The 26,431-nt window shown below is 40.0% G+C and overlaps 3 protein-coding genes across 8 annotated transcripts in view; 1 reads left to right on the top strand and 2 right to left on the bottom strand.

Moving 5' to 3' along the window:
* The window catches only part of LOC306891692 (NLR family CARD domain-containing protein 3-like), a 32,840-nt gene extending 30,548 nt beyond the window's left edge, over positions 1-2,292 (bottom strand). The window contains exons 1-4 of one of the 2 annotated variants that reach the window (XM_079452164.1): positions 1,908-2,260; positions 1,027-1,057; positions 364-474; positions 134-185 (exon numbers count right to left, since the gene is read on the bottom strand). In XM_079452164.1, coding sequence (XP_079308290.1) covers positions 134-185; positions 364-474; positions 1,027-1,052 — 189 coding nt within the window. In that variant the 5' untranslated portion in view covers positions 1,053-1,057; positions 1,908-2,260. Of the gene's footprint in view, positions 1-133; positions 186-363; positions 475-1,026 lie in introns of both variants that reach the window. The other variant, XM_079452163.1, reaches the window with a different exon arrangement.
* LOC306891677 (NLR family CARD domain-containing protein 3-like) overlaps positions 1-26,431 on the bottom strand; it is a 269,541-nt gene that overhangs the window by 148,665 nt on the left and 94,445 nt on the right. The gene's annotated exons all lie outside the window — the stretch shown is intronic.
* Positions 10,399-13,280, top strand: LOC306891730 (uncharacterized protein). 5 transcript variants are annotated; one of them, XM_079452227.1, is made up of 4 exons: positions 10,399-10,612; positions 11,930-12,175; positions 12,252-12,311; positions 12,416-13,280. In XM_079452227.1, exons 2-4 carry the CDS (start codon positions 11,974-11,976, stop codon positions 12,724-12,726), a joined length of 573 nt encoding a protein of 190 aa, XP_079308353.1. In that variant the 5' UTR covers positions 10,399-10,612; positions 11,930-11,973; the 3' UTR covers positions 12,727-13,280. The 5 variants fall into 5 exon arrangements, with proteins under 5 accessions (XP_079308353.1, XP_079308350.1, XP_079308354.1 ...); XM_079452224.1 differs by having other exon boundaries at positions 10,421-10,612; positions 12,252-12,338; XM_079452228.1 differs by having other exon boundaries at positions 10,440-10,612; positions 11,971-12,175.

Below are 26,431 nucleotides of genomic sequence, written 5' to 3'. Positions count from 1 at the left end.
CACAAACACACCAACACACACACACACACACACACAGACAAACGCGCGCACACACACACACACACACACACACACACAGACACACACACACACACACACACACACACACACACAGACACACACACACACTCACCTGGAAAACAGAATCCATGTTCTTCCCTTTGATTGAGACATTTGTTGTGTTTCTGTAATGTAACAATAAATGAAATATGTGTTTCATACAGTGAACACATGGATTAATGTGTGTATCTGTCAGTAAAGTGTTCAGTGAATATCTGCAGTAACATCAACAGCACAGACTCAGATCAGAGAATAAAGACTGATGAAGTGATTTACTCGTCTAAACCATCAGACTGTTCTCACCTCACATCTGGATCATCACAGTCTCCTGAACTGAAGTTAACTGGATCATCCATTGATGCTTCACTCTTCATGGACACACAGCTGGGTTTAGGAGATTCTCCACCAGTCAAACTAAAACAACATATATGTAATGAGTTTATGTAATGTATCAGTAATGTGATACATTTGTATAGTATATTAGAATAAATATAGGATATATGAACAACAATATTCAGAAAATAAAGTAAAAAGTAATTTCTGCTAAGATAAACTATTATAGTTCAACATATTTGTAAGTACAACTATATTGCATACATGAAATATATATTTTATGTATAAATTTAGCTAAATCTCGTACATCCCAGTTTGAAGCAAGAAAACTAAATCTGTCTGTAGTCCAACCTTTTAAAATCCCTTTGCAAGTGATACAGTAAGATTAAAATGTGATTCCTCCTCTGTGCTATAGTGAGATATGAACTTTGCTTATCTAAAGAGAATTTAATAATACAAACAATAAAGAAAACAAAAGAAACCCCTCCCCACACAAACTAATATTAATTTGAAATGAAAGTTGTTTTAAGTATAAACTCTGACAGCTATCAGACAAACCAAACACATGTAACACGTTTCTCAATTGCAGTTAAAAAGGACAAATTTGTATATTAAAATCTTTACTCATCTCACCTTTTAATCCTTCTGGAGAGATTCATTGATCCTGCAAATATAAACACTGTGTTAGACACTTCTTTAAACCAGTCATCCTCAGCTAAACTGCACATTTCATCTTTTAAACATTGAAGTGTCTCATATTATTGTTGATTGTGCTTTACATTTCTAACATGGACTGAAGGGGCGGAGCCAGATGTTGCAGACATTGGGGGCTTAACCCAATACTATGGGCTTGGTCCCCAATGAGAGGTTTTCCCCATTTATGGCGACTATATTACTATTTTCTAAGTGTTCTTTATATTTTGAAACCATAACATAGCAAATGTAGGCACTGTAATAATGACCGATTTAAAAAGCATGTTAACTTTCAGAAGATTCAGCATTTTAATTTGCACACATTTAATTTACCTCTATTTTTAACTAAAGGTCTTCCTCTGTTAAGTTACTGGAGTGGAGTAATACAGAGTTTAAATAGCGGACTGGATTTTGACTTCATTTTAGAAACCTAAAGAGATTTGTGGTCATCCGCCCCTGGACTTGATCTGTTGCCAGACAAATGGTGCAGGAAGAATCTTTCCACTTTCACTTAGACATTATATCGAGTATTTTCACAAGAGAATCGGCAAACAAGTCACATATGACTGTTTATAAACACGCTTCCAAATGACAAGAATAACATTTACATTTAGTCATTTTTCAGACGATTTTATCCAAAGCGACTTATGAAGAATTCAGGGAGCAATAATGAGCGATATGTCACACAGGAGCAATAGTTCAATACAAAAAACAACACAACAATAAACGCGATGTAAATAAAGTTAAACACTCGGATGGCAGTTAACACACAATTCTTTCTTAAATATAAAAAGCATCAGTCATCATATAAAACACGTCACCTCCCTTTCTCTGGTGCAGGCGAGATTAGTCCACGATCATAGCAGACAAGCGTAAGTCAGGCACAGAGGGCGCAGATGAGATCACCGGTTATCATGTTAAGAGTCCACCGATAGAGGGCCTCACATCCAGCACAGAGGATACACAGGGACCTGCTGTGTCGTCCTTCCACTGGCAGCATTAGCGTCTCCAGTCTCTTTATGATAAAGTGGTGGATTGCATCGGCGAGAGCTCCTAGTTCAAGGTCGTATCCCTAAACACATTCTTCTCATTGTAAAATGGCTTCAGTTTCACTTTCACCCGTTACGTGTAATGACGGATGAGGAGCCTTGAAAGAGCTCAAACATAATGTCACGCACGCACGCACGCACGCACGCACGCACGCACGCACGCACGCACGCACGCACGCACGCACGCACGCACGCACGCACGCACGCACGCACGCACGCACGCACGCACGCACGCACGCACGCACGCACGCACGCACGCACGCACGCACGCACGCACGCACGCACGCACGCACGCACGCACGCACGCACGCATTGGTGCACTTTCGCAGTGTTGTGTAGTGTTTCCTTTCGCTGCGGGTAATTGGCTTCTGAACTACAGTGGTAGTTTTACTGCTATTATAATAATACTTTTGTGAGACATATTTAGTTTGGTTAAGAAAACAAAGATGGTGTTTAATCTGGTGCCGGTCGCATAAACCGCTTAGAATAAACTGTTAAGGCAGTCATCTGTATCCGTGTCTGGCCCATTTGCAGATGAGCACACAATGTCTTCCAGATGTGAATGCAGACGTCTGTCAGGTGTAGTTTGCTTTCAGGGGACAATCGTTGCAAATTGGCAAAACAGTCGAAAGCCCAAGTGAAGGTTTTGTTTATTTATCAGCTTTTCTCGTCTCTTTTGTTTCCTGCATATTCCTTTCATTATTGTGAAGATGAAACCGCAGGAAAAGATGTATTTCACAGATCCAGTGAAACTCCTGCAGACTCGACTGGATCATATCGCACAGGTATCAGTCGTTTTATCAGACACTTATTACACGACTCGTTGGAACGCTTGGTTCTGATTGGCCAGTCTGGACATTTGCAGGTCTGTTATTCCCATATAACAACCTCTCAAAACTAATAACACACGGTCACCCGGATGCCCCGAATCATTTTGCTAGGTTTTTTTTGACAAATTAAATATGAATATATATATATATGTATAAAGCCCCCTTAGTTGTTATAAAATGCACTGTAACGCACTGCTTCATGGGGCTTATTCCATTTTCATAGCATATGTTTCATAAAATGAAGTAAATAAAGTGAAATTTAGGGTCTGCCGTTACAATTCGTGGTAACAATTCTCACCTATTGAAAGTTCAGATGTGTTTCAGGTTGCCGTTTTTCAGAAAAGGCAGAAGGAACGTGTCATAGCTTTCTATAGAAGCAAGTCTGCAGAGCTGGAGCGAAGGCTTAAAGATGTCAATGATCAGCTCTAAAGGTGCTCATTTCTTGTTGAATATCTGAAATATTAACTTTAACATAACTTTTAATTTGTATCTATTTGTGTTTTATTAAAGGCAAGTGTCTGAGCTGATAAGAGAGAATGAAGAGCTCAAGAAACCTCTCTCTCAAAGGAGGGTGAGAAATATCAGTTTACATTAGTTGTATTCGCTCTTGACTCATTCTTTAATGTTAATGTGTTTTGCCCCATTGTTACAGGCACACCGAACTCCAACCTCACTCAAGCACCACACGCAATCTCTCCGGAATACTAATCACCTGCACCTGAAGATCATCATCACCTCATCACCATCAGCATTTAAGCAACACACAAACACACAGTCACCGTCCGGTCTCGTTAATGCTACACAGACATCAAGGACTCTCTCTACCTACCTCTCCGCAGCAAGATTCTCCATCGTCTCCAGTGTTCCCCTTGTCTCCATCGTCTCTGTGTTCTCCGTCGTCTCCATCGTCTCGTCATCTTCAGACTCCAGTGTTTTCCTCCAGTTTAAGTATCTGTTAATAAATCCTCCATTTTGTATATCCTGATCTCCGTGTCTTGTATGTCCGTAACAGAAGACCGGACCGCTACAGACTAACGGCATGAGTGCTCCGGATCCATTCCAAGAACTGGTTGACATTCTCCGTCAGACACTCACCTCACCAGCACCAACGGGCACCACAAGCAGGACCACCGCTTCATTCTCGCCTCCGGTAAACGCCAGTCCCATGGCCAAACCGGCGCCCTTCTCTGGTTCGGCGGAGGATTGCAACGGGTTTTTGCTTCAATGCTCGCTGGTCCTGGAGATGCAGCCGCACCTTTTTCCCACGGAACGATCAAAGGTAGCCTTCATCATATCTCAACTGTCAGATAAAGCTCTTCGGTGGGCAGAACCTCTCTGGTCTCAAAACAGCCCGCTTACCCAATCTCTTTCCGAATTCCTCGCTCATTTTAAAGAAGTTTTCGGTAAACCTTCCTGGGATTCAGCCATAGGAGAACAGTTATATCATCTGAAACAAGGTACAAAGTCTATCACCGAATATGCTATCCAGTTTCGTACTTTAGCTGCTGCCAGTGGGTGGAATGAGCAATCTCTTCTGACCACATATCGTCAAGGATTGGATCCTCGGGTGCGGTTGCATCTCGCTGCATACGAGGATACCATCGGCCTGGAACGCTTCATTCAACTTTCAATACGCTTCGCCACTCGTATGCAGTCGTGTGAGGAAGAACACCAGGGCCAGCCATACTGCCTCCCGCCTCCTCGCCGACCAGAGAGTGTCAGTCCTCCAGAACCAGCCCACAAACCCATGCAAGTGGATAGTTCCCGATTGACCATGGCTGAGCGGCAGAGACGGCTGACTCAGTGTCTATGTTTATACTGTGGTACACCCGGGCATTACATTACCGAATGCCCCATTCGTCCTCCTCGTCCACTGGTGAGTGCCATCATTCCGTCTCTAAAGCAAATGAAACCACTCACTACCGCTGTATGTCTTACTGCGTCTGACGTGTCTATTACAGTCATCGCTCTCCTCGATTCAGGGTCAGCCGGGAACTTCATCTCGGGCTCCCTCTGCCACCAGCTCAAGCTCAAGACGACAGCAACACCGTCCATTTACCAAGTCCAATCCATAACTGGTAAACCTCTCAGCCGCCGTCAAGTACGAACATCTGTGGGTCCACTACTACTCCGAGTGGGTCTTCTGCATGAGGAGGAACAACATCTGCTGGTTCTGGAGGAATCTACTGCTGACATCGTTCTAGGGCGTCCGTGGTTGGAGCAGCATAACCCTGTCATTTGCTGGAGGACAGGGGAAATTCTGAAGTGGGGTGATAACTGTTTCCCGGATTGTTTCTCGACTCTTCCAGTTCCTGTCAGACCATATATTCATCCCATGACCCTGTGCTCCACGTCCATCGAAAGCCCGGTAGAGAAACTTTCCGTGGATATTCCCACCTGTTACGCCCCCTTCAGTGACGTCTTCTGTCCCACACGCGCATCCAAGCTGCCTCCACACCGGCCATGGGACTGTGCAATTGATCTGCTGCCAGGTGAGCCAGTGCCCCGTAGACGGATTTATCCACTATCACGTCCAGAAGAGAAGGCCATGGTGGAGTATATCAAAGAGGCATTGAATCAAGGTTACATACGTCCTTCTACTTCCCCTGCTGCTTCCAGTTTCTTCTTTGTTGCGAAAAAAGACGGAGGTTTGAGACCATGCATTGACTATCGAGCTCTCAATAAGATTACTGTGAAGTTCCGTTACCCCCTTCCTCTCGTACCTGCAGCTCTAGAGCATCTCCGTGGTGCCACGGTGTTTACGAAGTTGGACCTCCGCAGCGCATATAATCTGATCCGGATACGCGAGGGGGATGAATGGAAAACTGCCTTCGTGACACCTACGGGACACTACGAATACCTTGTGATGCCTTACGGATTGGCCAACGCCCCCTCAGTATTCCAAGACTTCATTCACGAAGTGCTTCGGGATTTTCTCCACAAGTCCGTCCTGGTATATATCGACGACATCCTCATCTACTCCCGGAATCTGGTGGATCATCGCCGTCACGTTGCGGAGGTCCTCCAACGCCTACGAAAGTTTCACCTCTTCCTTAAAGCGGAAAAATGCTCGTTCCATCAGCCCTCAGTGCAGTTCCTGGGTTACATCATCGACCACAGTGGCATTCGGATGGACGAGAGGAAGGTGGAAGCAATCAGATCTTGGCCCACTCCCTCCAATGTAAAACAACTCCAGAGATTCCTTGGTTTCGCGAACTTCTACCGAAGATTTATTCGAAACTACAGTTCCATCGCCAGTCCACTCACTCATCTGCTCCGGAAACAACCCAAGTCTCTACTCTGGTCCACAGAAGCCACCAAAGCATTCGAAACCCTCAAAACCACGTTCACCACAGCTCCCCTCCTTGTTCACCCAAATCCAGAGATCCCTTTCGTGGTCGAGGTCGATGCGTCAACCACCGGAGTAGGAGCAGTCCTATCACAGCAGCAGGGGAACCCTAGCCGACTCCACCCATGTGCCTTTTTTTCCCGTAAACTCAGCCCGGCGGAGATTAACTATGATATTGGAAATAGAGAACTTCTTGCCATCAAGCTGGCTCTCGAGGAATGGAGACATTGGCTGGAGGGTGCTAAACATCCCTTTCTTGTGCTAACCGACCATAAAAACCTGGGTTATCTACGTGAAGCTAAGCGTCTCAACCCACGCCAGGCACGATGGGCGCTATTCTTCACTCGCTTCCAGTTCACGATTTCATATCGTCCAGGATCCAAGAATATCAAGGCAGACGCATTATCTCGTATCTACAGTCCGGAGGAGAGAAGAGAAGATGATGAGCCTATAGTTCCTGAGAAAGTATTTGTAAACCCCATCGTCTGGTCTGAAGAGACTTTACCCTCCTCCAATGCCTCCACCCACACTCCGCCGGGCTGTCCCCCAGGAGTACAATATGTCACCCGTACTCACCGTAAGAATCTCATCCATTCTTCACATTCATCTTTGGGCACTGGCCACCCAGGGGTCAATGAAACCCTCTCGCTGCTGAAGGAGCGCTTCTGGTGGCCACACATGGCAGCCGACATCCGTAGATACGTGCAAGGTTGCAAGGAATGTGCCATTTCGAAAAGCCCTCGCCATCTCCCTTCCGGAAAACTGCATCCTCTGCCTGTTCCCAACAGACCTTGGTCACACCTAGGAGTTGACTTCATCACGAACCTCCCAGCATCCGAGGGTTACACCTGCATTTTTGTGGTAGTTGATCGCTTCTCAAAATCATGTCGCTTGATTCCCTTAAAGAATTTACCTACCGCCATGGAAACGGCGGAAATCATGTTCAACAATGTATTCCGCTACTTCGGAATACCTGAGGACGTCGTCTCGGATCGAGGTCCTCAATTCATCTCAAGAGTATGGAAAGCCTTTCTGAAACTCCTAGGTGTGACCGTCAGCCTGTCATCTGGATATCATCCCCAATCCAACGGACAGACAGAGAGGAAGATCCAGGAGATTGGGCGCTTCCTTCGCACATTCTGTCATGGCCACCAGAACTCCTGGAACCAGTTTCTTGGGTGGGCCGAGTACGCACAGAATTCCCTCCGTCAACCGTCTACTGGACTCACTCCATTCCAGTGCGTACTCGGTTATCAACCTCCACTGTTTCCCTGGTACGGAGAAACATCTGATGTACCAGCGGTCGATTACTGGTTCCGGGAGAGTGAGAGGGTCTGGGACTCAGCACACCAACAATTGCAACGTGCACTTCGCAGACGTAGGATGACAGCTGACCTTCGCCGTTCCGAAGCCCCATCATTCCAAGTAGGGCAGAAGGTCTGGCTGTCCACTCGGGACATCCGCCTACGTAAGCCCTGTAAGAAGCTGAGTCCCAGGTTCATTGGCCCGTTTCCCATCATCCAGCAGATCAATCCTGTCACCTACAAACTCCAACTTCCACCACACTACCGGATTCATCCCACATTCCACGTATCACTACTAAAACCTCACCACCCTTCTGTTTCTGTTTTCCCAGAATCCGATTCCACCCCGGAGCCCCCCCTTCCACTCATCTTGGAAGACGGAACAGCCTACCTGGTGAAGGATATCTTGGACTCCCGGCGACGCGGTGGTGTGCTCGAATACTTGGTAGATTGGGAAGGATACGGTCCTGAGGAACGCTCATGGGTGACTAGAAACGACATACTTGACCCCAATTTGCTTGAAGCCTTTCATGCAGCTCATCCGGATCGACCAGCACCCCGAGGTAGAGGTCGACCACCACGTCGTCGGGGTCCTCGGCCCTCAGGAGCAGGCCGTGGAGGGGGGGGTAATGTTACAGGCACACCGAACTCCAACCTCACTCAAGCACCACACGCAATCTCTCCGGAATACTAATCACCTGCACCTGAAGATCATCATCACCTCTTCACCATCAGCATTTAAGCAACACACAAACACACAGTCACCGTCCGGTCTCGTTAATGCTACACAGACATCAAGGACTCTCTCTACCTACCTCTCCGCAGCAAGATTCTCCATCGTCTCCAGTGTTCCCCTTGTCTCCATCGTCTCTGTGTTCTCCGTCGTCTCCATCGTCTCGTCATCTTCAGACTCCAGTGTTTTCCTCCAGTTTAAGTATCTGTTAATAAATCCTCCATTTTGTATATCCTGATCTCCGTGTCTTGTATGTCCGTAACACCCATACAGACATCTCCTGGGAGGTTTCAGATTAATGGGTAAACACAGATTATTGTCTATGATCATATGTGTGGCCATAATATTGTTACAGTATGTTATAACACACATTCACAGAATTCACGTCTTTCCATATATAGAGGTACTCCAAGGATGACTCTTCCAGTGGCTGTGACATCACCAGGTACTAACGCTTTATAATTTGAGAAATAAACTGCACTTATTAAACTAAAAGACTAAACTTTATGTGTTGTGTTTTTACTTTCCACAGTCACACCGCGCTCTAGAGCTGTCAGGTAGATTGTATTGTATTATCTTAACCATGTTTACTGGTAGACCTGCTCTCCCCCAAACATTGACCGCTTTTCCACCATCGTGCAGAACCGTTCCGTGTGTTGGATATTTTATTTATGTCTTAGACTCCCACAGGTTCATCCATCTCTATGTCGAGCATGAGTTCAATGCATGAACAGACTGTCAGTAAGTCAAGATTTTGTAACCCATTTCTTGCTATCATAAAGTAAACATTTATTAAGTTATTTATATTGCACGATCTCATGGTTTATGCTTATTATGTTCTCTTATTTTAAGGGACACCCAGTTCAGTTCACACCCCCGCAGGGTATCTTTTGATAAAATTATAAAAAATTCAGATGTTCAGATGTCTTAAAAAAGCTTCACGTTAAGCAATTCTACCTTTCATCTACAATTTTTAGGTAGATGTTCTTTACGTAGGTTTTGCTTTGGCAAGCACCAGCGGATCTGTACATGTGACGGTAACAGATGACCAGATACAACATCTTCACAATTACAGGAAAAGTGGAACATTTCTTGACTTCTGTTTTTGAAGAGGTGTCTGTCATCTGCGAGCATCCAGAAGATGTTTCTCCCGTTTATACATTTTGAGTTTTCTGAAACTGACGTGTTTCTTTCACTCCAGTTTATCACTTTCATCTCAAAGTTCCAACAGATCTAAAATTAAATGAGAAACGTCATTCGTTTAGCGATGTTTCATGTTCTTTAAAAGAAAAATACAATCATTCTCTGACCATTCCCCGCCAGTGTTTCTTAGATACAGAACAACGATACAAACATAGACAGAGTATTTAATGTTTATGGATCTGTATATGCTGTACTGTTGAAATGTGGGTAACCTGTTTGTTCCTCAGTATCTTCATGTTTCATTGCGCATGAATCTAAACTGAATCACTTTTCTCTTCAACCTCCTCTCAGCAATCTCCATTTCAACAATCTGTGTGTGTGTGTGTGTGTGTGTGTGTGTACTAGCACACAAAACTTGCTTTTACACCTTGTGTTGGTCTTGCTTTTGGATGAAGCGGCTCCTTCAATCCAAATTGTAATCAATATCAATGCAGGTAATAAAAACAACAAGACTAGCAGAGAGCGATCCTGTAAAACTGATGGTGCTGTCCCAGCATGCAATGCTCCATATCATAGCTTCACATTCTCTATTTACAATGTAAATGATATAGGCCTATTAAAACATATCAACTAAAATAAAGCAACAAAAAAAGAAAATAAAGCACAGCTGGTTTCTTCTTCTTTAAACATTGTCATCAATTACAAGAGGTCAGTTTTTCACTTCAGTACATTGCGATAAATCCATTTATTGGAGAAAAGTCAGAGATACAGAAGGACAGTTTGTGGACACAGAAGTGAATCTCTTGACATTTACAAACTGTGATTCGGGTCAGAGAACATAACGCTGTGGTACTATATACGTAATTTTACCATCTGCTTTGTATCATTCAGTGTTTCTCGTCTCATTCTTGTGGTGCCATGCACACAGTTGCTCTGCTTATCTTCAGACGTGTGCACGTTGTGCAAGCAGCACATCTTAAAAGTAAAGTCGGTTTGTTTAGATCATCATTTCACCACAAGCCTCTCACACTTAAAGCTAGAAGACTCTTTCCTTTTCCATTTTGTGTTTTTATGCATCTGACACTGGCGATCATCTGAGCTCAGCTCCATTAAACCAGGTATGTTTAGAAAGTTATTTCCAGCTGACAATAATGAAACGGTACCAAACAACACAAACATAAAACAACATAAAACCTGAAATATTTTAAAGTGAATGTTTGTTTATTCATTTGATCGATATTTCCATCACATCACATAATTAACAATTAACAATTAAGTCAGTCATGTAAGAAACTACCATCTTTGAATACTGAATGCTTTATAATGTGTTTACTGAAAGAAATGTAAATTGCATGAGACATTTACATGATAATATAATTGCGTAATATATCTGTTGACAGTAAATATCTGATCCGTGCAATTTTGTCAAAAGAGTATGCCAAGCTTTTAAATGGTTCACCGAATATCTGTATCTTGTGACTGTCTACCTTACTATGAGACGATATATTTTCAAATCAGACTAATGTCCAGCATTGCAGCATCAAACTGTTTCTCTGTTCCAGAAAAAATAACATTTATAATCTATAAGTGTCACGTTCAGGTTCTGTTTATTGTTCATATAGTCAATCGTTAGTTTCACCTGTGTCTGGTTTAGTTTTCCTGTATATTTAAATCTCATCATTCCCGGAGGACCGCGGCCCTCTTGTAGTCTTTGGGGACTAATCTTGCATACACTACACTATTATAATATAAATATTATGAAGGTTTAGGCTGCACTAGTCAGATCAACCGCAACCAGGAACACTTCCAATAACAACTGATGCATTTGTTGCTTCAAAGAGTGCAGAACAGTCCTCTACTCTCAGCCAGTCTCATTGTTCCAAGGGTACCAGAGCGGGCAGGACACAGTCCATACCCAGACCTGACAAAATCTGTGATGATAGAGCTGGACAAAGGACGTGACAACTACAAAATTTTAGCCGCTATTAGATTATTAATGATAATCTATTTAGCCTTGTTGTGCAAGCACTGTTGAGCTTGTGCAGAGGCTTCAGCTTTTGCCAGAGGGGAACTGGGATCCGCTGGTTAGGCCTGGTTTCCCTCTGAGGGTTTGTTTCTCCTCCAATGGAGTTTTGGGTTCCTCGCCACCGTAAGCATACTAGCATTGCACTGTTTGCCTGGCTGCTAGAATTTTATAGTTTTATTTCATTAACACTGCATAGAGGAATTTATTTTTACAATGTTTACTTGTACAGCTGCTTTGTAATAATGAACATTGTAAAAAGCGCTATATAAATAAAGCTGACTTGACTTAAATTGACAATTATTGTGTTGTGTTACTCTAAATTGTTAAATTAGTGAAATATACCAGTTTGTGGTTGTGTTTACGAAGATCAATGCAAAATAATCTAGCCAGAAGCATTGTTTGTTTTCAGGTTCTTGAAAGGTTTTCTGAAGTTTTTCCACTGTACACTAGCAGATGGCGGCGCTGTACCTCGGTGTTCTTCTGTTGATTCAGTGTGGACTGTTGAATGCAGCTGAACCTCAGAGTTCACAGAACCTGAACTGTCCTGCTCTTGCTGGAGTACCAGGAACACCTGGACACAATGGTGTGCCCGGAAGAGACGGTAGAGATGGAAAAGACGGGGCCATTGGGCCTAAAGGAGAGAAGGGAGAGCCAGGTTTGTGTGAGAGTTTAAGTGTGTTTTTCAGAGGGAGAGATAAAGATTCAGGCATTTGCTTGCTTTACTGTCACAGGAATGGATGTGCAAGGACCGCCAGGTAAAGCAGGACCACCTGGACCCCAAGGAGTACGAGGTCATTATGGTTTAATTGGTTTGCCAGGTATCAAACATCATAAATTGTGGTCCAGAATATCAGCCTATAAATCAATAAAGCATCTTGATAAAATGTATTTTCAGGTCATCCTGGAAGTGACACAATGTCCCTCAAATCTGAGATCCAGCAGCTAACTGCCAAAATGACCATGATGGAGAAGGCTTCAGGATTTAATACTTTTAGAAGGGTTGGGCAGAAATATTACACTTATGATGGCCTATTGGACAGTTTTGATCAGGGGATTAAGTTCTGCAAAGCAGCTTGTGGAACGATCGTTTTGCCAAAAGATGATGCTGAAATCCAAGGTTTGTTAAGATTATCTGTTGCCAGTGGTTTGAGTGGTAAGAAGGTGTTCATTGGAGTCACAGACAGAAAAAGAGAAGGGCAGTTTTAATGACCTTGATGGACAGCTCTTGACTTTTACCAAGTGGGGTTCAGGTCAGCCTGATGACTATAAAGGTGGACAAGACTGTGGTGCCCTCGTGGTGGATTATGGGGAATGGGATTATGTTGGTTGTAATGATTCACATCATGTCATATGTGAAATAAAAATCTGATAGAACGTGTCACAATCTTCTGCACTATTGACATGTGTATGTGTGGGACAGATGCCCATCCAACCACCAGGGGGAGCTCTCTCCAAAATACTAAAACCTTGCTATTCACTCAACATTTTATATATTTGTCTCATGTATACTGTATGTGGCCATGCTTTCCATTGTCATGGTATTGCCAGTTCACCTGTGTACCAAGCATTATATCATTATTCATTGCATGTCTTATGTGATGACAATAGTTTGGCTGTTCTTTTGGTTTATCCTTTACAATCATATATGTCTTGTTTGCTTGGTTGAACTGATCATTTGGATTGTAGACCTTCCCCGTATTTTGACCGTCCCTTTCTGGACTGTTGTTTAATAAACTTCTGCATATGGTTTTTTAACCTGCCTACATGTCCAGTCCTTTACACATAAATGATTAAATGTTGGATTATTTCCAAAAAGGGAGAAATGTTTCTTCATTGTTAGATATTGATATTCATATAGTGATTACGGTTGATTAAAACAGACACTTGTAAAATCATGCCTGAGGTATTTGTTCACATATTTATACTTTTCTCTTTAATTCATAAACTTATAATTTATTAAACCTGGCTCAGACCAGAAGACAATTTTGAGATTTGTCTCAAAAATGTAAAAAATCTATTAAATTATATTTATTTTCTAATAACTACCTTTTCTATTGATTAATGATAAAATGTTGTTACCTTTTATTATTCTTGAATAAATTAGTTTCTGTTTCATTTAAATGCAAATCTAATAACAACTTTAAAAACTCTAAATACCTGAAGTGATGTCATATACTGTAAATGTGATTTCATTGGTCGGCTGTAATGTTTATATTCTGATAACATGAACTCAAGACCCGTCCTGTCCACAACATTTGTATCTGACTTGATAATCCTGATTATATGACTTTAAACTGATTCTTTCAAACATTTTATTTGGTTTAAAAACTAAACAACAAACTTAAAGTTTAACAAGCTAAAGTATGTTGTTATTGTTTTATTATTTATTTACATTTATTATAGTGGAGAGAGAAACTATCTACACATTTTTCTGAAGTCACATCAAGACAACAAGAAGTGAAAAAGTCTATATTTCAACAATCATTTGTTAACTGTTTATGTTTGGAAACTGATAAACATTTTATAAACTGAAGCCAATTATCACTTTAATAATCAAACTAAATTAATAATCATAATAAAAAAATATATATATTGTATATCCCTCCCTCAAGTGTGGACACTTTAAATACTGCTTAAACAGAAACCTTGTTATTTCCACAGTGAGCAGAAGATGGTGATGTTAAAGTCCTGCTGTCTCTGTGCTGCTCCAGCTGCAGTTGTGGCCGCATGTATGAGCTGCGACAGAGAAGAGTTGTGCAGCTTTCCTGCAGCTCAGTGGGAAGAGTTTGGTGGTAACAACATCAAGGTCTTGGGCTCGATCCAGAGGATTGCACTTAGAGACAAATGTATAGGATCATGCAAATGTAAGTCACTTTGGTTAAAAGCGTTTGCCAAATGCATTAATGTAAATGTTTATCCTGGAGTCCCCAGTATACCGGGACACAATGGCTCCCCTGCAGAGATGGTAAAGATGGGGCTGCTGGTCAAAAAGGTCAGAAAGGAGACACAGGTTTGTTTGTCTAGTTTATATTTGATTTGTGTGTATTACTGTCCATTGTGACATATAGCTGTACATACAGTATTACATATCAGTCATATGAGAATGATGTTGATGAGACATTAAATGGTTTAACAACGTTGTATTTTGGTAACAATTAGGTAATGTTGCAGTAAAACCTTTTAAAAACCTTTTAAAAACAACACCCCATATTAAAAAATATGCAACTCAATAAAATGTTTTGAAACTTAAAAAAAGAACAAAGTGCTTTATGATTTTTATAATAGTGTAAAACATAAATATTATGTGTGTTTGCAATAAAAAAAAATTCAGACCAAACGGTAACTTTTGTGACACGTTTTATTTAGGTGTTAAAATTGTTGAACTTTGTTACACTGTTGTTGCAGTTAGCGTTGTGTTCGGGAAACAAATAAACGACAGATAGATCATCTTTAGCCGCTCTTGGCATTTTTATTTTTCGTTGCTGACACATCAGTCTCACGGTCAGACAGCCATCAGTAAGAATACCGTAAAACAACTTGAACAAACATAATAACTCAAACGCGTCGTCTGTGGCTTAAACTTTAGTGCCCCCTTGTGGCATACACACAGTACAGCATTACATAAATATACAACTGAGGACATAATGAACATATTTTAACAAAAATGATTTTATATTTATTAAAGAATCAATATTATATTAACACATCATATGAACGCTTACAGATAGTAAATACACTTACAGGTTTATATTTCTCAAAGCAAAGTTTGTTCACGATCTAAATCTCAACACTGCGCAAACTTCAATACTGAAAATGGCCACAAGATGGCGCACATACACATGACAATCTGAACACATGAAACTAAAGGTTGTCGGTGTTTTAAAACGAGGCTCAATATTATGCAGTGGCGGCCGGCCAATAGAGGGCGCTAGGGCGCCGCCCCCCTTAAGCCACAAAAAAAAAAATTAAAACAATTAAAACAAAAATAGTAATAATAATGAGAAAAACATCAGTATGTCAATATTTGTGTGTTTTAAATATGGAATGCACCCAGTAATACATGTAAAATATGATACAAAATCATATTTGCAACCTTTCCTCTGCCTGTCTGACCGCTTCATCAGCTCTGGGGCGATAGAGAAAGCGCCCCAAGGAGGCGGGTCTATGTAGCAGTTAAGCCAATTGCTAATTTAAGATATGAATGTATGACATAAAATTTAGCCAATCTGCGTTCTTAAATAGAATCCAAGAAGGGCGATCATTTTATCGCCCCAAGCCCTGATAAAATAAGGACTGGGCTCTAGGGGCGCCATTTTTACTAAACGACAATGGCGAGCGCGGACGTTACTCCTCCAAGACCCAACCCTAACTCGGTGAAATCTCTCCTCCAAGATCCGTTTGAGAGGAGAACTTTGTCGGAGAAAGTTCGGGTGAAAGAGCTGGGCCCAGATCAACCTGACCTCTCAATCAAACAGCAGGCTAGCGAAAAAGGGAAGCAGTATATGCGCGGCTTCTCCCGTAGCTTCACACACACACACACACACACACGTTTCTTTGTATATAGTTGACCTTAGCATAAAAATCATTCAGTTATATATGGTACTCTAAAAAATGTTAATAGTGTGTTTGCTAATATTACTGTATATATGTTTTGTATCAATTAATTGTTGCAGTTCTGGAGCACATTAACAATTAGTTACATTTAGTTTGATCATAAAATACTTTATGCTATTCTTCCAGTCAAAGGTTTGAGTTCAGCCACTTGATATCCATTTCTATATTATACATCCTTTATACAGTGTAAGAATTCCTATAAACTTTATAATAATTTAATGTTATTGTCCACTTTCCACTCTGTTCTGACAGCATGCATATTGTGTTGCCTATTTACTACCAATGGCACCAACAGCCTTTCCAAAAGATGTTACTTATATGTAGAAATAGTCAATTGTTTACAAGTTCAGTTTAAATGCAAATAAAAGGCTTGTGTTTGTGCATCATGATGTTTATGTTTTTGTGTACGAATGCCTCAACTTTTTAATATTGGCATTAAATAATTACTGACTATTTCACTGAGCACTGCTGTTCTGCAGTTTGTGTTAAATTTTATTGCGATGGTTACGGAAACAAAAAAGTATGGCACAGCCCCACCGAGAATATTTTTCACCAGCCGCCACTGATATTATGCATGTGAATTATTTTCTTATTGTGACAAATCTGATATTGTTGGAAAGGACTAAGACTCTAAAATAAATATTTCATCACTGTTTTATTAAATCATTTATGTAAGAAGAGTAATTGATTCATAAATGACAAGAGTGTGAATAAGAAACATTTATGTGCTGCTCAATGTCTGGCGGTACACGTACATTTACTTCAATATTTAGTTTAAATTATTAACTTATCATAACAAACTTTATATTGTCAGAAAGGTCTAGGACTCTAGAATGCATATATGATCAGTACTTCATGAAATTCATAAATAACAAGAAATAACATTATATCCAGTAATGAAAAGGCAAGACAGTCTATGAATCTGTGATGAGGGGGATTGACATCAGGGTTCTAGGAACAGGCTTTAGGCAGAATGTGGATCATTTTTACACCAGAACATCACTGTTCCAGGATCTCCTTCAAAAAGGCTTCTGGACCTGTGGGACTATTCGCTGCAACCACAAACGAGTTGGGGTCTGTTCCCAGCACTCGCACAGCTCAGCTCCTGCTATATCCCAGTCAGATCGGAAACATTTTCATTTAAACAGAAATTTCTTTGAAAATGTTGATAACCCATTTAGAAATATTTCATTTTATGTAAAAAATCGTCTTATTACTGTAACTGTACAGGTTTCAGTTTATTTTCTCTGACAGAATTTCTCCCAAAACTAAAATACATAACAGCCACTTTCACTCATAAATGATCAAATTAAACACAGGCTCTGCCTTCTAAAGGGAAGGCGTTTGTTTTTATACTTTTGATATATCAAATTTGGCGAATATCAATTATTTCTTTGAGATTAGAGTTGAATTATACTGCGACCGCCCACAGTTTATATGCACCAATCATTGCAACGCTTGTACTGTATATATCTGGTACATTACAATGAGTTTGATGATATGTCGAGTTTTATTATGTGGAAATGGGAATCCCTATTGTCCCTTACAGTTACCCGCTTATATTGCGTGATGCAATATACTTCATTTCTTATGCAGAACCCAGAAGAAGCTATTTTGAAGAACGTTGGAAACAAAAAACCTTTGTACTATTGACTTGACATTGGTCTTGTCTATACAATAGATACCAATGTTTCGGTTTTGCAGCATTCTTCAAAATATCTTTTGTGTTCTGCAGCGTAAAGAAAGTCGTACAGACTTGAAATGACAAGAGAGCAAGTACAGAATTACAGAATTGTCACTTTTGGTGTCCTATAGTTTTAGTCAGAGACACTCGAGTTCCTCTGTAACAGACCTATAGTCAAAAACTGTGTTTTTATTAGCACACAGAGTTATCGTGACCTTGAGCTACACTAACAAGTTTTACTGTTGTCTACACCACGCCTCTTAGTTTTTATAATCATACATTTTTATATTTGGTACATAAATAAATAACAAGATGTTTTACGGGGGCTCATTCTTCATATTCTTTCTACTCTTATGCTGGAATCAAAATCATACACTCCAAAAACAGACTTTAACCCAAAGATTGGGTATCCAAATACAGCTGAAAGTGGAAGAAAAGGGACACTTTGCCTTCCCAAGGGTGCATTTGAACTCTTCCATACTATGGGATAGAGAAATAATTGTTTCCCTTATTTGCAGACACTTGCTGGAATCAAGTAAAGCTATACGCTTGTTCCTGGAGGACACCGGGGCAGAGAAATAAACGAAGAAAACACAATTTTTGTGTGTGTTTCTCATAGGACTGACAACACTTACAATAATGTTTATCCCTTTCAACAGTGTTTTATGACATCTGGAGGGGTTTCCTGGAATATGACTTCAAATGTTGTTATTTACATTTGTGTTTAAATTTGGGTATGAAACATTCAGGCTGAAATCCAAAAATAACCCATGAGTTTAACATAAAACACATAGAATGGACTGACCAAATATTGATTTTATTTTAGTTAATATAAACTAATTGATAAAGATAATCAATTTATTTTATATTTATTTATGTTTTTGACAGCATCATCATTTTACAGCATTTTTACACAAGTGCCTAAAACTTAACAATACTGTAGCTTTGCAGGTGGTTTCTTAAAGCATCTTGGAGACGTTGCCACAGCTCTTCTGGATGTTTCCTTCTAACACACCATAGCAAAACATTTAAACAAATGACATTTTTAGCTGTTCAAAATACTAATGTTCTAATCAATTCTTCATCAACACTTATATACTTCACTTGGTCAATAGCATAAAGGCTTGAAATGACTTAACAAAAAGCTTCTCAAAGCAATACCACAGAACCATTTTGGCACTACTCATTTCTTAGCAGTTTAAAGAACACTTTTCATGATGACTTCCATGTGTGACTGAACTATACTTTAAGTTCATTTAGACGCTATGCTCTCTCTCTTTCTCTCCCTCTCTCTAATTTAAGACATGGACAGGAAGAAAAAGAAGAGAGAGTATGACAGGGAATGGGTTACTTTCAAAAGACTTATTAAACAACAGAGAACTAAGGAAAATACACAGAACTGTGCAGAACTTTTATTGACCCACACAGAGAATGAAACTACTGACACAAATATGTGGGAAGCCATAGATAAACACAAGGAACATGAACCAATGGAGGATGTTGACATTGAAAACCCTATCTTTGAAACAGAACACATTTCTGAAGATTCAGATTCTGCGGAAGAGTTTTCAGATCATGATTCTGACATTATTGATAGTTCAACTTCAAATATGGCCAGTGACATTACATCTGGGAGCCTGGGAAATGAAATTGTCCGTAATGCTGTAGATAGTCTTGTGAAACTGCTGAGGAAACATGGATCAACTGATCTTCCATCCTGTTCCCGAACCTTGTTTGACACTCCAAAAACTGTGAATATTCAGAAGAAACCAGGAATGGTGTATTTCTACTTTGGAGTAGAGAAAATGTTTAAAAAAACCACATGCAAATATTCAATGTAGAGATGACTGAAAGGGTGAATGTCTTGGAGTTAAGACTTAATGTTGATGGCCTCCCACTATTTAAAAGTTCAAAAACTTGCCTTTGGCCAGTTCTTTGTAGCACCAATCTGAAACTTACTGATGTATTCCAGTGGCAATAACATGTGGAAATTCAAAGCCCAGCAATTTTGACTTTTTATGTGACACAGTTGAGGAAATACAAAAATTGGAGAAAGAGGGTCTGTGATACAACGGAAAACACTTCCCAGTAAATATGAACTGCATCATCTGTGATGCACCTGCCACGGCCTTCATCAAATCCATAAAATACTTCTGTGGGTATCATGGATGTGACCGATGCATTCAGAAAGGTCAGTGGCTAGGGCGCATGACATTTCAGCAGGTGGAAACTCTACAGTTGCGTACCGACAGGTCTTTCAGACAGAGGCAGCAGGAGGAACACCATGATGGGGAACACGAAACTCCACTTTACCAGCTAAATATTGATATGGTGTCCTGCTTTCCGATTTCGCATTTGAAAACTTCAATCAGAAGCTTAAAAGAATGGTCCACACTGGAAGAAATCCACTGGCTCAGGTTACAAGAAGGATTCTTGAAGGGCAAAACATTCACAAGACAAAACTGGTGGAGGAGAAGATCAAGTGCACAAGACCCGACAATGTTTTTGGAGCTGAGCAGACTTTCTTTGAGGTTATTGAAGATGATGGGCTTGAAAAACAAGCAGTCCTATGTAGGGTCTATGATAAGACGGATCCCCTCTACACAGACCCCTGTGACTCTGGCATTGTTGGTTCATATGTTGGCAAAGCAAGAGAGACAACAATTCGGAGGGTATTCCAATCTGACCTAAACCACAAGCAATCCTGATTGACAGTGTGGAGGAGAACAAGATTATATTTCTCTACATATTACACACAGATCAAGGACAAAGCTCAATCCTGTGAAAATGATGAACGTGGACACCACAAGAAAATCATGCAACACCTCCGTCAATCAGTAAAATCTTAATCATGATTTTGTCAAATCCTTCACATTTAGGATATTATGACTTTATTGAAGGAAATCTTGCAACTTTGTATCAAACATTTGTAAGTTTATCAATTTAAACTATTCCACATATGCCCTAAAAGTTAGTTTTTAATAACCAAATTATATTTTCCAGATGATTACTTATGCTGTGGTTGAATTTGAAGAGAAGAAGACTGTTGCTGTTGTTTGCAGAAAATGGATTGTGGGAAATGTAAATGTAAATATTGTTATTTTTTGATTTTATGGTGAAAACAAAGAATATATACAGTATATATAGTGCAGAAGCCATTACACATTTTCAATGCCTTGTGGTACTTGTGTAAATGACCAAACAGATTTTAGGCTGCTTTTGAACCCATCTGAACCATCAAAGAAGGCAAAAAATGGAGAACTTCCAGATAAGACGACTTGGAAGCTCTTTAAGAGAAGAATTATTGAAAATTAATTTACAAGTAAGAGTTAAAGGCTCAGATTATATGTATGAGCAACACACAGAAAGTGATCAGCAAACAATTCAGTTTCTGAGATAAGGTCCTTATCGCAGATGAAACTGTCGTTCGCGAGTCACTGAAACAGTCAGGAATCGATCAAAAGAAACGAAATGCATCCTTTCGGTTCCCCGTTTCTTTGAAGTGTCCGGATCTCGATACCCAACCCAACTGTAACTTTGCAGGTAAGCATCTTAAACACACTGCCACATCTGATGGATTTAGTCTGTCTGTTTTTTCTCTTTTTATCACGTAGATGAAAGTGACCAGATCTCTATGTTGAGCATGTCGAGGCTATTGTCACACTTATGCAATAATGGATAATTATATATTTTTCATTGAGTGTGTGTCACTGTCTCAAAACATATATAGTCAGGCCCACCAGTATTGAGACAGAGGCACACTTTTGGTTATTTGATCTATTTACCAAAATGTATTCACATTGGTTATATAATGAATATATCTCATCTTTATTTAGAGTGTTTTCACATCTGAAAAAGGGCTGAAGGGTTTAGGAATGACAGGTCTTTAATATGTAGCTCCCTCTCTTTGGAATGATCAAAAGTAATGTGACAGCTGAATCAAAAGCTGTTTTATGGACGGGTATGAGCTTCTTGTGAAATCATTTCTTCATAAGTGAATCGTGTTAAAGGTCTGGAGTTTATTCTAGGTTTGGTGTTTGCATTTGGAAGCTGTTGCTGTGAAGCAAGTGATACAGAAGTTTCAAGAACAAATCAAATTCATGAGACAGATAGCAAAAACATCCAGAGGAGCCAAATGAACAATTTAGTACATCCTGAGAAAAGAATAATACACTGGCGGGTTCAAGAAAAATCTGGATGTCAAATTAACATGGTGGTTGATGGCATATTTCACCATAATGAGACAAGTGAAGATTTACTCAGGATGCTTCCGTCTTCAATTACAATGAGCAGAAAACACCAGAGACCCAGTGCCTTAGGAAGCCATGCATGGAAATGAAATCCCACTGCCTGAACACAATTGTTATTAAGATGTTGCCTGCTTATATCATGATGTATTCAAAGCCGTCTCCATAATTTGTATTCCCATTAGTCTTTTGCAGTTTGATATAAGTATAAAAAAATATTTTTTAGTTTCACTTGCATGGAGATCTTCCTGAACCACATGATGTGGGCTCACAGCAACATTTTTCAAATGAAAATCTACACCTATTATAAATGTCGGGACATTTAACATGTTAAATTGATGAGGAAATGATGCAACAAAAATTCATCATTCCCATTATTTTTGGTCACTTGAAAAAATCACTCTAACTTGAGTAGGCCATATAATACATATAAAAACCTAAAATAACAAAAAATGGTCCAATATATATATGTGTGTGTGTGTGTGTGTATACACAGTATATACATATTTAAATGTTTAGTTCACCATTTAATTATATATATCACTAAGCCATGAAATACCTGAAGCGTGCTGAGGAGATCTGATGGAGACTCCCAGATTGACAAGAAAAGACCTCGCAAGAGACTAAGCCGCTTTGAAAGTGAAACAGAGGATTGTAATGTAAGACCAATGTAATGGAATTTTTTCTAACCTTGCTTCATGACGTGTTGGTCTTTGTTTATGAAGTGTTTTTGTGTATACGCGTCATTGCACTCTGCCTTTGTCCTCGAGCAAAGCACAAGTAAGATAAGGGGTCCTCACGTATTGTGTGGACCACAGAAGCATTCTTGCTCGAGGGGAAAGGTGGGGGGGGTGTCACGTTTAAATCCTATATAAACTCTGGGTGCAGAAGGAAACAGCCTTTTCTCTGCATCACGTCATTGCTTGTGATGCAGATTAAACAACAATACAATACTTTGCAAAGTACCTCATGCCTCTCTGTGCGTTGCGTTTGTCTGGGCTGACTCACCTAGTTTAAGGAATAAGAAAATTCCACAACAATTTGACGACGAGGTTTGGGATCACAAGGCTGACGGAGAACGGGCTGGGGTTGACTGATCATCCTGGACATAGCAAATCCAGCTCTGACCCCATACAGGGACGAGAGAACTCTACTCCGGACCCCAAGCTGACGTGATCCCAAAAGAACTCAGTGCAAGGCACAAAAGTGAAAAGCGGTGAGTCAAATAGATTTTTCTAAACAGTCTGAGGAGTAGGAGACTACTCAGAAATAAAAGTATGTGGATAAACCAACGTACAGAGAAATGAGGAAAATATGGGACGGAAAGTTTAGCAAATGATTAATGGGGAAATTATTAATTTTTAATAAATTTTTACTTTACATAACTGCATAACCACAGTCAATGAATTATAAAGGTAAATTTAGTTGTAAGCATACTTCATGTATCAGTAAATCAGTAAGTACTTCAGTAAGATCAGTAAATGTATTTACAATTGTTAAAATGTTTATTCTGACATGAACATTTCTTACATTCTTTTACATTCTCTATTCAAGCTAATGCAAGGTAAGTTGGCAATACTTTATTACAGCACACTTCACAGATAGATAGCAATAAGTATGCATTCACATGTACATCATTTGTTTACTGTAGGTGCCAGAGCATGAGGTGGTTATGTAAAGACTACAGCTATTAAAACACTTAAGGCTCAAACATGGAAATGCAGGCCGTCAATCATCAATACCATGTCTTTATGCTGATTGTACTTGTTCATTTAAAACATTTAATGCCCTTCAGATACACTTATCCCGAAACCACATGGAATCAGACAAACCAAGCGAGTTGCTGTCATTTAGTTGTCTAATATGCAGTTCAATTCCATTCTCTTCGGAGAAGCAATATTTTGAGCACCTTAGAAGCCATATGAGGAGGTACGAGGTAGTGACATGTGTGTTCAAAAACTGCAGCTTCAGTACAAACATTTATTCAACGTTTGCGACTCATAAACACAGGAAACACAATACACACTCCATTGAAGATTTTAAAACTGAAGTCTTGAAAAAATACCCAAATCCTGCTGCTTTTCAAAATGATCTAGAGGTCTCTGATGATGACACAGAACTTGATGATTGATGCAGGAGAGAAGTTGTAAAGAAGAAGTTTGGACAACTTCTTCTAAAGTTGCAAAGTAATTTCAATGTGTCAGGCAAGTGTATTGATCATATTGTAGATGACCTTCAGTTCCTATCTTCCTCTGCATCTGCTCCAGTTTTGAAAGATGTTGTTGAGTCCACTTTGAAGAAACATAACTGTGAAGTACATTCAGCGGTTAACTCAGATTTGGTAACAAATATTTGTGAATCACACACTTTAAGTTCAGCTTTAGGGAAAGATGGGCCTTTTTCAACATCATTTAAAGGGTCACAATTCATGAAAGCACATTTTTCAGTCATTGAACCAGTAGAATACATACTACACAATAAAGACAACAGAACATTTCAGTATGTTCCAATACTGCAGTCGTTATTGCAAATCTTGAAGAATGAAAGAAAATCTGGATGTGCATCACAATACCAGTCCTTCCAAGATGGATCTAACTTCTGTAAAAATTATTTTTGTGCTGGAGATGAGGACAGAACTTCCCGCAAGATCCACAAAGTCACGGCCGTCTATTGGGTGTTAGGAAACTTTACAGCATATGCACGATCAACACTAGCTTCTATTCATTTAGTTATTCTGTGCAAAGCAGATGACACAAAGCGATTTGGATTTCAGAAAGTTTTAGAGCCACTCCTGACAGATCTTCAAAGCTTGGAAAAAGATGGTGTTTTTATTCCAAGTTTAGGAAAAATCATGAAAGGCACTGTGGTGAGCGTGGTGGCTGATAATTTGGGGGCCCATTCTTTGGGAGGATTCGTTGAAAACTTCACAGCATCTAATGTCTGCAGATTTTGTCTCAGAGAAAGGTCCCAGTTTCAGACCACAGAAGTAAGATCTGGACTTTTTCAGAGGAGAGATAAAGAGCAGCACACTCTGCATGTTGAGACGGCTTTGTCAAGTCTTATTTCCACTCCTTGCTATGGTGTGAAAAAACAGTGTGCAATGTCTGAAAAACTTCGACATTTTCATGTAACATCTGGTTACCCACCAGCGGTGTTACATGACCTTCTTGAAGGTGTCGTTCCATTGGAACTGGCGTTGTCATTTCAAGCCTTCATCAAGAAGAAATATTTTTCTCTTGTGGAGCTCAATACTTGCATTCAACAGTTCCCTTATAAGTGGAGTGACCAAACAAATCGTCCACATTTGATTCCTGCTCATTTTGCTACCAAAAGATCTGTAGGAGGTAATGCACATGAAAACTGGTGTCTGTTGCGTCTGTTGCCTCTCATAATAGGTTTGAAAGTACCTGAGGATGATGAAATATGGCAGATGTTAATGACCTTAAAAGACAGGAACTTGCAGTGGCCCCAGTTCATACTGAGCAGAGCATCTGCTACCTTGGCACTTTAATATCTGAGCACCGAAACAGATTTCTGGAAGTTTTTCCTCAAGGCTCCTCCCCAAACACCACTTTCTCGAGCACTACCCTGAGCTTATTCAGGGATTTGGTCCTTTGGTAGCCCTGTGGATCATGCGATTTGAAGCTAAACATTGTCAGACAAACACAGTTGATCCATCAAACATTTTCCCTTGATTTATTGAAATTGGCGCCAAGTGTGAGAGGTGGAAGATTTCTAATGTACGCTTTGATAAGACTGATTCTCCATTGATGATGTTAATAAGCAGAATAAATGATGTGTAACCCAAACATCTCATATGAAACCCCCATATTCGTTCCTCGTCTCCGTCTGGGGCATTAAGATGAAACTGTCGTTAAAGATGGCTAAGTGTGTTGACCTTTAACCCAAACTGTCTCAATGCTAAACCCTCTTAACTAATCTCATATTATGGCTTCATTAGTCTTCAAAAGGGTCTTTTATATCAGGGCTCCACACACAGTGAGGGCCATAAAGAGGGGAACGCAAAGTCACTTGCTGTTGCGGTTTGTTATATTGAAATAAAGAAAAAAAAAACCAACAACAAACAATAACACTTGTTCTGCCTCTTGTTGTTTAGTACGGAGCACGTGCACTAGTCAATCTAACAATGTTGTTTTGTGGTAAAAGTGTAGAAATCACTTTTATTTTGAGTATTGAGCACTATTGTCAAAACCATGGTTTTATATTTTACCAATGCTATGGCTTTTACAAATCACGATTTACACACAATAAATAACAAATAAAATGATGATGAGCTCATATATTATTTTTCTTCTTTCTAATGTAATACTGTTAGACCGGATCAGAAACATATTGCTTGTGAGCC

This window comes from Barbatula barbatula (assembly GCF_947034865.1).
Source record: "Barbatula barbatula genome assembly, chromosome: 3".
NCBI classification, from domain to species: domain Eukaryota; kingdom Metazoa; phylum Chordata; class Actinopteri; order Cypriniformes; family Nemacheilidae; genus Barbatula; species Barbatula barbatula.
Note: the sequence above shows the minus strand (reverse complement) of the source record. Positions and strands in the feature narration are given on the sequence as shown.

Bases quoted from the DNA above. Each gene is read 5' to 3' on its own strand.
- LOC306891730 (XM_079452224.1), top strand. From the start codon at position 11,974: ATGGCGGCGCTGTACCTCGGTGTTCTTCTGTTGATTCAGTGTGGACTG. The intron at 12,176-12,251 runs GTTTGTGTGAGA...TTACTGTCACAG, and splicing joins AGGAGAGAAGGGAGAGCCAG to GAATGGATGTGCAAGGACCG. The intron at 12,339-12,415 runs GTATCAAACATC...ATGTATTTTCAG, and splicing joins TGGTTTAATTGGTTTGCCAG to GTCATCCTGGAAGTGACACA.